We start from the raw sequence: 13,800 nt of genomic DNA, 5'->3' as shown, positions 1-13,800 counted from the left end.
CTGGCAGTTGTAAACAAGTCTTTGAGACAGAGCGTCTGGAACAAATCTCATGCTTCTGGCATCCATCGCTGTGGCCTTTCCAATACAAGACTGAATTTGGCAGTTGGAGCTATTATGTCCAATTATTATTATGTCCCAGAGCATGGGATCTAGTGCCTGTCGCTACATGCACATTTCCATTTATTGTATTACTGGAAGTGTGTCCTTTTATAATGAAAGAACTTATTCAACAGTTACACATTCTGACTGTGATTTGCACAAAGATGGGTCATTATTCAGGGGATGACGTGTTTCTTACTAAATTATTAGTAAAATACCAAATATCAATTGTCATTACAAATGTGAGATGGATGCTGCTCTGTTGCGGGTGGGTCTGAGATGGACCAGGGTTTGGTTTGTTTTCTTTTCTTTTAAGCATAATCATGTATAGTACAATGTAAAACTAGCCTCTCAAGACATTTGGTTTTGAAGATGAGTGCAAAGAGATAACATCATCTGTGCCATTTGATGAGAAGGAAATTATATTAGTCTAAACTAATAACAGAGCACAAACCACATCCAGATTTCCTGTTAACCATCATATCTGATTGCTTGGCCAGTGTGTTTGGTAAAGAAGTCGGATGGTCCCCTTGTCCCTTAAATCATTTTTAGAGTTTTATTATAGTAGAAATTCAGTGTATACATGTTTTTTGCAGATTGATTGCCATTTGTGCTTGACTACCATCTCTTCCTCCAAGTTCTAGTTATTACTGCTTGCATAAAAATTCCCTTTTCTTACTTTTTGTATAGCACTTATTATTGCCTTCCTGTATAAATTGCTGTTCGCTTTCAAAGCAACAACATAACAAACGTTGGTGCACATGCACACTTTTGTGGCCCAAACGTTACATCTGGTGCACACACTCTAAGTCCCTGTAGATTATTTTGGTTACCTGTAGAAGAACCGGTTCAACAAATTATTTATCATTATAAAATAAAATATTAATATTAATTAAGATTAATTTAAATAAATAAAATAAAATATAAATAGTTATATGACTAGCCACGACCCAGACCGATCAACAATGCAGGCGCATTGGATGCAGGCGCGTGTCTCCGATGAAGCCATCTATAGTTTTCCTTATCGTTGGTGGAGAAATGTGTCTGCTAAATGCCTAAGTGTAAATGTAATTCAAATACTTAAACAATGGAAATGTTTAAAATTTAATAATAATTATACTATGGTAATTGTGACAAGACCATAGTAAATTTGTGGATGCTGTCATTTTACTTTAGTTTACCACCGCTTCAGTGGTTCAGGCTATAGGGATGCCTAAATGACTAAAGAAATGTTTACAGCAAGATGGTATAAAACTGCATATTTCTTATCAACCACCACCCTTCTGCCACTTATACCAATAAAATACGCGCAGTGATTATAGCTATATATGTGGGAAAGGTTTGCTATAACATGACTATATATTAATGCCATATGGAGCTTTTAAAGATTAACATAAAACCAATACTAGTCTAAAGATTTGTTAATGGAAGTATTTAATAGACTTAAATCGACGATAAATGTAAAATAGTTACAAAGTAATTGCATAAAATTGTAATTGCAACAACTAACAGTTTACAAATGTATGTGATATTACCTGAGAGAAAGGACAGAAAATGAGAGAAAGTATTGAAGAATAAGAAGAAGAGTCAGCCAGAGCTCCCTGAAAGGAGCTTTCAGTGAGGAGAAAAGAAAAGCCCAGAACTTATCTTACATTTCCTTTTTATCTTTTCCTTGACCATGTGACATAACTTAACATGATACCCTCAAATTGACCAACCAGGACCACCTTTAACCTCCACCGTACTGGACCCGCAATAAACAAACATCTCGGCCTATCTCAGCCCCCCTGTGATCTTTAGAAGGGCAAATGGTGCCATTCGGGAAGAAGGAGGGGGTTATGACACAGCAATAAAGTCTTATAAAACAATGCATGTAGGGACTTACTTTCAATGGAATGGCTTCACGGGCACAATCAATTGTGAATCATCTTGAAATGTCTCTTGAAGTATTTGTTTAAACAAATGAAATATAACCTCAAAGTTATTTTTATTAATGGAGACCAAATTCTAGATCTGTGTTGCTTTAAACACACCTGTTTGCCTTTTTGTAACAACACTCTGTTACACGGGTATTTCTTGGTCACTTTTTTTAGAACCACGTGACACCTCTGAACGAGGGAACAGTAGATGTTGGCATTTGTGTTATTGCTCGTATTTTCACAGACTTGATGTTGGGGAACACAGAGAGACACAAGTGGATCTTCTTCTTGCTCTCTGGAGCTTCAGTCGAATTCACAATTACTAATTTCTGTCTGACGTCAAATGTAATGAAATATGGATCTATACCAGAGAGGGGGAATATTATCAAGGCTACCCCAAAGTTCTCTGAAGATGCAACAAAAACTGTGTGGACGACTTGTATTGCGATTTGTCTTTTTGAAGCTTGGTAGCGCAAATAGCCCTCCACTTTTGATTTTTGATAAACTGAATGTTGAATGCTCAGATTGCACAATCCTGCTTTTGTTTCACAGAAGACAAAGAGACAAGGTCAGAATACAGGTGAAAATTGAATGACATTTTGGACTAATAATTATATTATATTGAACTAATACGATAAATTAAAAGGAGCAGTTCCCAGTGACTTAACCATAGTAATTTTTATTCCTACTTTTTTGGGTAGAGTATTCATTCAAATTAAACAGTAAATACGCATATACTGCAAAGTTTGGTTTGTATTTTATGAACTAATATAGCATATTTGACTTTTTTTGTGTTCCTTGAAAATATAGTTTAGTCACATTTTACGTAAGTGCTCTGTTTCACCCGGCCTTTGACCCCTAAGCTTTGTAAATACGGTGTGATTGGAGGAGAGCTAAAACATCAATGTAGGTAATTGATGACACATAAGTCAGGTTAAATATTAAGTCCACATGGTGGAATATGCACTCCAAGAGAATGATTAAATGTTAGAAACAAATGTTGAAAATGATTAATTCTTTTTCCTCCTCCTCTCCTCTTGTTTGCTTCATACCGTTCCTCATGTGACTGCAGGAGGCCGAAGTACGTCACAGAGGAAATTTGCTTCCTCTTTTGTAGAGTACACAAAAACCGCAAAGGCACGTCATCCTGCAGAGCCCAAGACATCAACAAGCTAAGTCTTGACTGACATTTAAAAAATTCAGAATAACACGATGGCGGACAGGGACAAGTCTGAGACTTCAAAGTTGTTACAGTCTGATCCACCACCATACCAGGAGCACTTTCAGCATCCTAATGCTGGATACCCTCCGGCAGGCAGCTACCCTAGCACTTCTGGTTTTCAGGGTCAGCAATATGGAGCTCCAGCGGGCCCATACAACCAAGGGGCATATCCAGGAAATTCCGCAGTCACTGTCCAACCGGTGGTTTACTTGACCACCGTCCCACTGACCAATCCACCGCCGGATTACTTGGTTTACTCTGTCTTTACCTTGCTGTGCTGCTGTTTACCTCTGGGCCTTGCTGCACTTGTTTACTCCATCTACGTAAGTAGATGTCAATCTGTTGCCTTTTCAAAATGTTTTTATTTTGTTATACAAATGAGATACATTAATTTGAATAAATGAAACATTTGACTTACATTTGTTTATTGATGATCACGATAGTCATGTTACAATAAACTAATGATCTGACTAAGGTAGAGGGAGGTCTGCAAAGTCATATGATTTGTTGTTGAGTTGCTACATTAAAAAATGGAAATGAAGAGCATTTTTTAGCTCGTTTTTTATTTTTCAAATATGTGAAATGACGAAACGCAAAAAAGTGAACGTAAGATTGGGATTTCCATTCAAAACACGACACACAGCTGAACATTCATATGAGGACATATTCAGTAGATTTACAGCTAGTAGTTTACATTTACGTGCATGTGGCGGACAATTTTATCCAAAATATGTTTGTGTGATCATTATATGTTTTCTGCGAATCGAACACACAACGTTTTGCATTAATGCCACAATGAATTGAGGTGTAGGGACACTACAGAACCACAACTTCAGTACGTTACTTTATAAACTTCTGTAGTGTTTTAAAAACTTCAAACACTTTCTGAAAGTTTCAGTATTTACATTATTCGCTTAAGGCTAGAATGTACTTGAACGCTAAACTTCATACATTCAGTAATCGTTTATATAAACAAAAACAAATGTGATATTCTCTGATATTATAGTCTGATATTAAAAAGAGTCACTGCCTATCATATGTTCTGATTTCCATGAGCAGACTACAATAATCTTTAAAACTGAGCAAAACTTATTTTCCACAATCAAGCTTGAAGTGTGTGTTTTTATCCGAAGTGGTTAGTAAATGAGGAAGAAATGTAAACAAAATTGTATTCATATTTAGAATAAACAACTTATGTTTCTGTAAATGATGCGACTTTCTGTTATTGAGAAAGAATTGCTTTCATGCAGCTCTGTAGATGAAAGAATTGCGAAGTGTGCGTGTTTTTATACGAAGTGGTTAGTAAATGAGGAACAAATGTAAACAAAATTGTATTCTTACTTAGAATAAACAACTTCTGTTTCTGTAAATGATGCGACTTTTTGTTATTGATGCTTCCATGCAGCTCTGTAGATGAATGAAGTATATTGACATTTGTCTATTTGTCAGTCTGTATGCCTTCCTGGGAATTGAACCTATGAAGTTGGTTATTCGTTGGCTTGGCAACTAAGCTAAATGAACCCGTGCGGTTTTGTTGTATTGTGTTGTATTTTGTTTATAAAGTACAGAAAATTATGTCAAGGTTAAGAAGAGAATGAAACCGCAGCAGGAAGTTGAAGTTTAACATTGTGCAAACTATCTTGTAATCTATGACCTTGTCATGTGGCGTATGGCCAAAAAAAGCATAGTCCTTATAAGGAAACATGCCTGTAATGTTTATCGTAATGTCCAAGTCCGGAAGTGTTTTGAAGCATTAGTAATCTTAAAGGGATATTTCACCCCCAAATGAAAATGTTATTAATTACTCCCCCTCATGTCATTCTTAACTTGAATAACATTCTTTATTCTTGAGAACACAAAATATATTTTGAAGAACGTTGGTAATTTAAACAAACATCAGCACTCATTTACTTCCAAAGTTTGGAGACAAAACCACTGAGACATTTCTCAAAATATCTTCTTTTGGGTTCCACAAAAGAAAGAGCACATACAGGTTTTTAACAACATGAGGGTGAATAAATGATGACAATTGTTTTATGTTGCAGTGGTCACAGTGTACCTACGTACTGCCACAAATGTCAACATTTTAAAAACATGCTTGTTTCAAAATATTTTAAAAACAGATGTTGTTAACAAAATGTTATTTCCCATTCACTTTTCCAGACTCGGGAAGCCGTCATATCCGGAAACAGACAACTAGCAGAAAGCATGTCCAGAACGGCTCGCATGCTCAACAGTATCGCTCTTGGTATCGGCCTCACCTGCCTGATCGTTTATATCATCTGTGTCTTTGTTTTCACTGTCAACGCTCATTAATACATTTCCTTAATAGTCTAATTTTGAGATCAAGATTGGACTGCAATAAGATTATCATTGTGCACAAAGGCTTTTATATGTGATTTTGTGAATTGGTTTTTTTGCCTTTTAATCTGTTAGAATCATAATTATGACACTTTCCAAGCTTTACATTCAAAAAAGCAAGCAAAGAGGATTGGCTCTTTTTTGCATGTTTATTTAATTTTCTGGGGGCATTCTCCACCCCATCTGACTGGCATTATTATTCACTTTAAATGTAAAACTGCCATTATTGTTCACTTTTAACACCAATAATTGTGCTTCAAATCACTGAAAGTTTCAAGGTATTGTTTTAGTTCATGCCATTTGATTTATGTTTTAAATAAACTTGCAAACTTTGAAAAAGAAGTGTTTTAGTTTCTCCATGGACTTGTATGTTTTAATAAATCTGCTTTCACTCCAGTGATGGTTAGGTTTATGGCCTGGGCGTCTGTTTATTTTATTTTCACAGAATATGAAATATTTTTGTATGTTTCACAATTCATAAATCAAGCTTGGTCAGAATTCCTATGAGATTTATTTAGACTGCTAGAACTCTCTGTCTTTATACGCAAGCCCAGTTCTAGAGGTCATCGAGATACTGATAAAGACTCTTTGACTTGGAATGCTCATTGTTTATTTTAAGCATGGCATGCATTGTACAATTTTGAACACAGCTTTCCTTTACCAGATGAGTTATTTTGTTGTTGGGATAAACTGTCTCTCTGTGACCATGTAGGTCTGAGAGCCGTGCTCGCTGGCAGCGGATTATTTGCTGACAGACTTTTAAATCTGCCTATGGAAGCAATTTGTACACCACTATTGTACACCATTGGGTTACTGTTATATAATTCGAGTGATTTAAAAGATCAAATACTGTACATTAATTTATGGAACAACATGTTTCAACTTTTTCTTTTTATTACGCCCAATGATGCTTACATTATACTGTATTATGTTTCTGGATGGAAATGCTGAAATCGTACTCCTCTCCTAAGAGCTGCAGTGCCCCTCCCATTTCCCTCCATCTAAATAGACATCACCATATGTGGAGTGGGTCCGTGACAGAATAAGCCTGAACCAGTGAGCCATTGTTTTCCGATCACAAGCAAGGAAAAGAGCTCAGAAGAAAAATGGATCCTAGTAAGTATCCAAATGAGCCTCCGGCCAACTGGAATACATCAGAGAAGTCAGACATTACACAGCCTGCTCCGCCACCGTATCAACAAGGATACCCTAACGCTGGATATCCTCCTCCGGGGAGCTATCCCATCCCTTCTGGCTATCCGGCCATGCAATACGGAGCTCCTGGTGGCCAACCGATTCCTCAGGCTCAGTATGGACAAGGGCCTTATCCGGGACAGCCGCCGATCACTATACAGCCGACGGTTTATATAAACCCAACTCCACTTGCCAAGCCACTGCCGGATTACTTGGGTTACTCTATCTTTACCCTGCTGTGCTGCTGCTTCCCTATAGGAGTTGCTGCTCTGATTTACTCCATCTTTGTAAGTATTAGTAATTCAATTGTTTTTATTTAGTCTTAGAAATAAGAAAATCTTACATTTGTAACCTTTTTAAAATCATAATCATAATTAAGTTTAAGTCGATGGTTGTTGATATGGAATTGCATGGGTGTGGTGTATGACGGATTATGGAAATGTAAACAAACTTTTACAGGACAATGAGCATCAGTGATATGAACCAGAGATCAGATTTAAGTAAGGCATGTGGAGAAAATGTCAGAACAGTAGGTAAATGGTAAAAAGGGCAGGCGTGGCCTAATGGTTAGAGAGTCTCACTCTGAAGTTTGCATGTTCGAATCCCAGGGACTTGAGCAAGGCATCTTACCCCTACTTGCTAGCTGCCCCTGCTCCGGGTGTACGTGTGTTCATGACTTGCTGTGCGTGTGTTCACTACTCTAGTTGGTTAAAGCTGAGGTCACATTTCGTGTATGGGTAACCACTTTCACTTCACTTAAATGTATTTATTGTTTCATTCTTAGCGCCATTTAGTTACTTATGAGTACAGGGGAAGTCAATTCTAAAACATGAACTCAGATGGTCAAATAAATACATTTGCACATGTGTACAGGAATTGTTCCAGAAGAAGAACAAAACATGCACAAACAATATTGATATATGAAGTTCCTTTTCCAGAGGAACGTGCATATGAGGAAGCATACAAAATTAAATTGTATGGCTTTTTACAACGAAAGGATATCGTTTTTACAACGAAAGGATGAGATATCATATTCTGAGATCCATTCTGTTCTCAGAAACAATCTAATTATTGTTTATTATAATTAGCTTAACAATTTGTAGTGAATTGCCTTGAAACCTATTATTGTGACTTTTTTTTAAACGGCTTATTGACAAATGAATTCCACATAAAGAGTTCATTAGCAACTGTTTGTTGTGCATTCCAAGTAGTATCAATCAAATTGCAGTTGGGTGGTTTTGATTGAGTAAAATTACTCCAAAAATACAGCTGACTAATACAATAAAACACAATAAATACAGGAATTTTTGAACGTTCGTGACGTTTGAAAGAAAATCTCAAAAATCATATTTTTTTGCATTAATTAGCTGTATATATTTGGTGTTATTATTGCTTAATCAAAACAACCCAACTGATATTGGATTGATATTACTTGGAATTTACAATAAAAAATCATGATTTTTAAATAAAAAATAGAGTCTGTTTTTGCAAATAAATGTTTCAAATCGTGGACAAAATCACTCGAAAGTTTCAGAAAAGGAATGTGGAGCCATAATTGCTAACAGTCTGTTGTAGGAAGTTGTGTAATTCAACACCCATAGTTTCCCAGAACCTCCATTAAAAGTTACGTCAGCAATAGAAAGCAGCTGTTCAGTCAAAGCCGTGTTATATTACTGGATGTTGATCATTTCGCAATTACCCTCAGCAGTTCACTAAAACAGACAATTTCAAAAGCTTTATTTGGATTTGTGAGAAACCCAACTCGATTTCAGACCCATAGTTATGTAAACAGAGGTCAGTTTTAATCAGCATTCGAGTGGTTTCATGTGATAGGAACGTGCTTAAAAACAGCAGCGGTTAACATTGTGTTTACTTGCTTTCACAGACTCGAAATGCAAATGTGTCCGGACAACAAGGAATAGCAGAGAAAAACTCAAGGATGGCACGCATCCTTAACCACACCGCTCTCGGTATCGGCCTTACCTTTTTTGTGTTGTACATCATCTACATCATTGTCATTACCATCCACTTCAAAAAGCAGACATCTCCATAGAGGGAGATAGTGAGGGTCTAATTATACGACATATTAATGTTTTAATGAGTTTTGTTATCACATTTTGCTTGATATTGCTCATATTTTGATGCAGATTTTAAGGCTTTATGGGCGGAGCCGTATGAAGGGCCACCGAGCAATGAATCCATGTGTTATGTCCAGCATTTTATTAATTACTTCATAAAAACAAATGCTTTAAATGTTTATTGTGTTTTAACAGAATGTGCGCTTCATTGGAAATGTTTTATGAAATGAGACATTTATTGTTTTAATTAAATAATACATTTTAAATGACTTGTAAGTAACCTAAATACATGCATTTACAGATCTCAGTACATTCTTGTAAGATATAACCTCATGGCATATTTAATGGTCTGTTACACTATCCTAGACAATTTAATTGAAAATTCTGTGTCAATTTCATGCTAAATTTAAAGTGTTTTTCTATCTGCTTGTAAGTTTGTCGCAATCATTGCATAAAGATTGTAGAGAACAATTAATTTTACATTTAACAGCATTTAAAGTTAAAGACACAATATGTGATGTATACAAAATATCCATAAACCACTATTGTGATGTATATGTTGTTCAGTGACACGACGGTGTTTACAAAAAGATCATGACATTTTGTTAAAACCAAGTGGCTTCTGTAGTCGGATATCTCATCCGATCTCTTGTTTCCCACACAATAAAAAAAATATTTCAGCATATATTTTTCACTCTATATTTGATCTACGCCGCACTCAGTTTTCTGACAGACATTGAAAAGAGAAGGAGGAATAATGATAGCTGGGTCCAGAGTTGTATTTTTAGGAATAGGAGTGATAGCAGCAGTTTTGAGGGAAACTGGAACAGTGGAAGAAGTAAGAGACATGTTCACATGATATGAAATATCCATCCATCCATCCATTTTCTTCCGCTACATCCGGGGACGGGTCGCGGGGGCAGCAGTCTAAGCAGGGATGCCCAGACTTCCCTCTCCCGAGACACTTCCTCCAGCTCTTCCGGGGGGACACCGAGGCGTTCCCAGGCCAGCCGGTAGACATAGTCCCTCCAGCGTGTCCTAGGTCTTCCCCGGGGTCTTCTCCCGTTGGGACATGCCCGGAACACCTTCCCGGGAAGGCGTCCAGGGGGCATCCGGAAAAGATGCCCGAGCCACCTCAGCTGGCCCCTCTCGATGTGGAGGAGCAGCGGATCTACTCTGAGCTCCTCCCGAGTGACCGAGATTCTCACCCTATCTCTAAGGGATCACCCAGCCACCCTGCGGAGAAAGCTCATTTCGGCCGCCTCTATCTTGGATCTTAACCCACAGCTCATGACCATAGGTGAGAGTAGGTACGTAGATTGACCGGTAAATTGAGAGCTTCGCCTTGCGGCTCAGCTCCTTCTTCACCACAACGTACCGGTACAGCGACCGCATTACTGCAGATGCTTCACTGATCCGTCTGTCAATCTCCCGTTCCATCCTTCCCCCACTCGTGAACACAACCCCAAGATACTTGAACACCTCCACTTGAGGCAGGAACTCTCCACCAACCTGAAGTGAACAATCCACCCTTTTCCGACTGAGAACCATGGCCTTGGAGTGGGAGGTGCTGATTATCATCCCAGCCACTCGGCTGCAAACCGTCCAAGTGCAGCCTGAAGGTCATGGTCTGATGGGGCCAGCACGACAACATCATCCCCAAAGATCATGAAATAGAACCTGAAATAGCAGAGGTGCTGTGTTTCAAAAGGAATGCAGGTGTAGGGTCAACACAGCAAGAAGAATCAAGGTGAGTAGGATCAAGGTGGGGTTTGTCAAGGAAAAGCTATCAAGCAGTTGAATGGGACGAGCCTGCTCACAAGTAGGAGTTGTCAATTCTGCACCAAATGTCCCATAAAGCATCCATCATACCCTGGAACTAGCATAAAAACGAACAATTTAAGTCGTCAGATTCTTGGAAAGAGACATTACGTATAGGAGGATGTTCACCACACTAAAAAGTGATTTAGGCTTTTTGTTTGATGTATTAATAATTTTGGAAAAGTAGGAAGAGTGAGCTGTATTCAAGGCAGTTTTGTAGTGCTTGAATGTTACTATAAAGCCTTTGGCTTTCATAGCACGTAGCTCATTGTTGGACCATGGAGCAGAACGGGACATGGGAACAGACCTAGTCCTAATTGGAGCATATCGTCCAAAACATCAGCAATAGCAGAGTGATAAAGATCATATATCTTAGACGGGCAACTAAAATGTAAGATATAGTTGCAGTGCTTCCCAATCTCTAGAGATAAGGCTTCTGGTGCCTTATATAAACTGTCCTTTCCATTCCCAACACCATCAGCTGGATCTCTATTCTGTCTTGAGATCTAGTTGTCTTTTGTTTGATCACAAAGTACTGAGGTGTCAATAATCTTGTCGTTATTTTAATTAACAACATCATAAAACATGAAATAATCACACATGTTTATCATGGTTTCAGTTTCAAATATGTATGAAATAGATCTCTACTGCCAAATAGTTCCTACAAAAATATGGGCACACGTTTTTCCTCATAAACAATATTTGTAGATTAATTAATTCAGGGAAATTTACAGATAAGGAAGCATTTAATGTAAAATGACTTATCATAAACGTAGGTAAAACCAGTTTTGTTTCCGCTTCACCCAAGGATGATGTGTGTAACTGTGGTTCACCCTAAAATGTAAATTCTGACATGAATTACTCACCGTAAAATTTGTTCCAAACTGAATTTCCTTGTTTGGTTGATCTTGAAAGATATTTGGAAGAAAGTTAGCAATTGAGATTTCTGGGAGATCACTGACTACCATAGTAGAAAGATTTTTTCTAAGACTGTTATGTTCTTTTGAACACATAAGGAGATTTTTTGAAGAATTTAGGAAAACAAACCCTTTTAATGATAGTCATGTGTGCTCTAGAAATCTCAGTTGCCAACATTCTGCTAAATATCTTTCTTTGTGTTTAACAGAACAACTTGTGAATGAGTAATTCATAACAGAATTTTCAATTTTGAGTGAACTATCCCTTTAATGTGGAATACATCATCATTGTTGTCATTATGACTTTTTACGTCTTTCTAAAGTGGAGAGATGAGATGCGTGGAAAGGAAACGAGGATGTACATATAAGGGTTTAATATACAATTTAAAACATGGCTTTTTATAAAATGTTATCAACACATTTGATATTCTGCTTTTGAATGCTTTTAAATGTTAAGTGCTTGGTGTAACTAAAGTCTTGATGCGATTTTGCTGAAGCTTGGGCTTCATTATGTAAGGTCTTTACACACCTCAGAAGATGTATTAAATTGCATTTCTGTCAATGGATCCTGCTTAAGGCTGCTTAATATTACACACAGGACCTTTAAAGCTTATTGAATAGGATACTGAGATTATTGCAAGCGCATTGCAGAGGTCATACTCATGAATTAATGTTTTCAGTTAAACATGCCCTTACTTCTAATACATGAAGTCCAGTCATTCCTGTTTCAAGGTTACCTGCCTGTCCACCTTTGCTATATGACAGCTCAAAGTGTCTTTAATATAATTTGAATAGATTGAGATAGACCACCCACCCATTTCCCAGTCCACTAGGAAAATGGATCCCAGTAAATCAGAGAAGTCAGGCATCACACAGCCTTTCAACCATAATACCTGGATCAGCCAGGACCCTCCAATGCTGCATATCCTCCACCGGCATTAAGTGATCAAATGAATAAAATACAATGATTTAATTTAAATAATGCACAATCATGAATCAAATATATAAAAACAAATGAATTGTAGGAGGTGGAAAAAATTGTGCAGCTCCTACAAAAATGTCAGCACAAGGATATTTATAATTTATTATTAAATTTTCATTTGCTAGAATAATTTCTTCAGAGGTACATACAGATGAGGAAGCAATACATTTTAATTGTTGGCCACTAACTGGTTTTGGTTAAGGGGGATAAATAATTGTCTACCATTAACAAAGGTGTGGCCCAACAAAAAGTACATACGGTATTTATCTGTTTGTTTTTTAAGTATCAGTTGCTATTTTGTCTTGTTTTTCATTGTTCCAATACAACCATGCAAAAAAAATAAAAAACGTCTCAACCTAACATGCATTAAGTATCATTTGAATAGACTGATATAGAAAGACCACCTACATTTTTTTGTCTCAGTGAAATATCAATATGGGTGTAACTGCCTCTCTGTTTTTCATAATACCTGTAATGGGGCTTTCGGTAGAATGTTAATGGACAGCAATGCTTAATTATTACTCATCCTCTACAAGTTACAGATCTCCTCCCATTTGTTTGTAACCAAAGGTAACTTAAGCATGTGGCAAAGGTCCATGACACACAAAGCTTGAACCAGAGAGAAGAAGAGACATTTTCACAGAACACAAGCAAGAAATAGAGTCCATCAGGACTATGGATCCCATCAAGTCGACGGAGAAGTCAGGCAGTCTGCAGCCTCTTCCACCACCGTACCCGGACCAGCCAGGAAACCCTAATCCTCAACCAGGGATATATCCCAGCACCTCTGGCAATTCAGGCCAACCAACTTCTCCTGCCCAGTTTGGACAAGGGTCTTATCTGGGACAGCCACCGATCATTGTACAGCCAATGGGTTACGTTGCCCCGGCTCCACTGGCCAATCCAGTGCCGGATTACCTGGGTTACTCTATCTTTACCATGCTGTGCTGCTGTTTTCCGCTGGGTATTGCTGCTCTGATTTACTCCATCATTGTAAGTATAAGTAATTTACACTTTTGGCATGTATTCAGTCTTAGAACGAAGAAAAGTATTTTAAATAAGTACAAAGTGAATCACAACACTGTAATAATAAAAGATTTGTTGTTTTAATAATTATATACATTCATAAACATATTTAATACATCGTCTAGATGTCTACGACATCCCGGATGTAATGTATGTGTGCTCAGCGCTTGTTAGCTGCACG

General features: G+C 37.5%; 2 protein-coding genes across 2 annotated transcripts; both read left to right on the top strand.

Moving 5' to 3' along the window:
* The first annotated feature begins 3,011 nt into the window (after positions 1–3,011).
* On the top strand, positions 3,012–6,011 carry LOC130433290 (synapse differentiation-inducing gene protein 1-like). Its single transcript, XM_056763080.1, has 2 exons — positions 3,012–3,563; positions 5,404–6,011. Exons 1-2 carry the CDS (start codon positions 3,231–3,233, stop codon positions 5,554–5,556), a joined length of 486 nt encoding a protein of 161 aa, XP_056619058.1. The 5' UTR covers positions 3,012–3,230; the 3' UTR covers positions 5,557–6,011.
* Positions 6,012–6,414: 403 nt separating this feature from the next.
* LOC130433289 (annexin A11-like) lies at positions 6,415–9,556 on the top strand. Its single transcript, XM_056763079.1, has 2 exons — positions 6,415–7,082; positions 8,681–9,556. Exons 1-2 carry the CDS (start codon positions 6,708–6,710, stop codon positions 8,846–8,848), a joined length of 543 nt encoding a protein of 180 aa, XP_056619057.1. The 5' UTR covers positions 6,415–6,707; the 3' UTR covers positions 8,849–9,556.
* The last annotated feature ends 4,244 nt before the right edge of the window (positions 9,557–13,800 follow it).

The sequence above is a fragment of the Triplophysa dalaica genome, chromosome 12, assembly GCF_015846415.1.
Source record: "Triplophysa dalaica isolate WHDGS20190420 chromosome 12, ASM1584641v1, whole genome shotgun sequence".
NCBI classification, from domain to species: domain Eukaryota; kingdom Metazoa; phylum Chordata; class Actinopteri; order Cypriniformes; family Nemacheilidae; genus Triplophysa; species Triplophysa dalaica.
The sequence above is the reverse complement of the archived record's forward strand: the minus strand, read 5'-3'. Positions and strand labels throughout refer to the sequence as shown.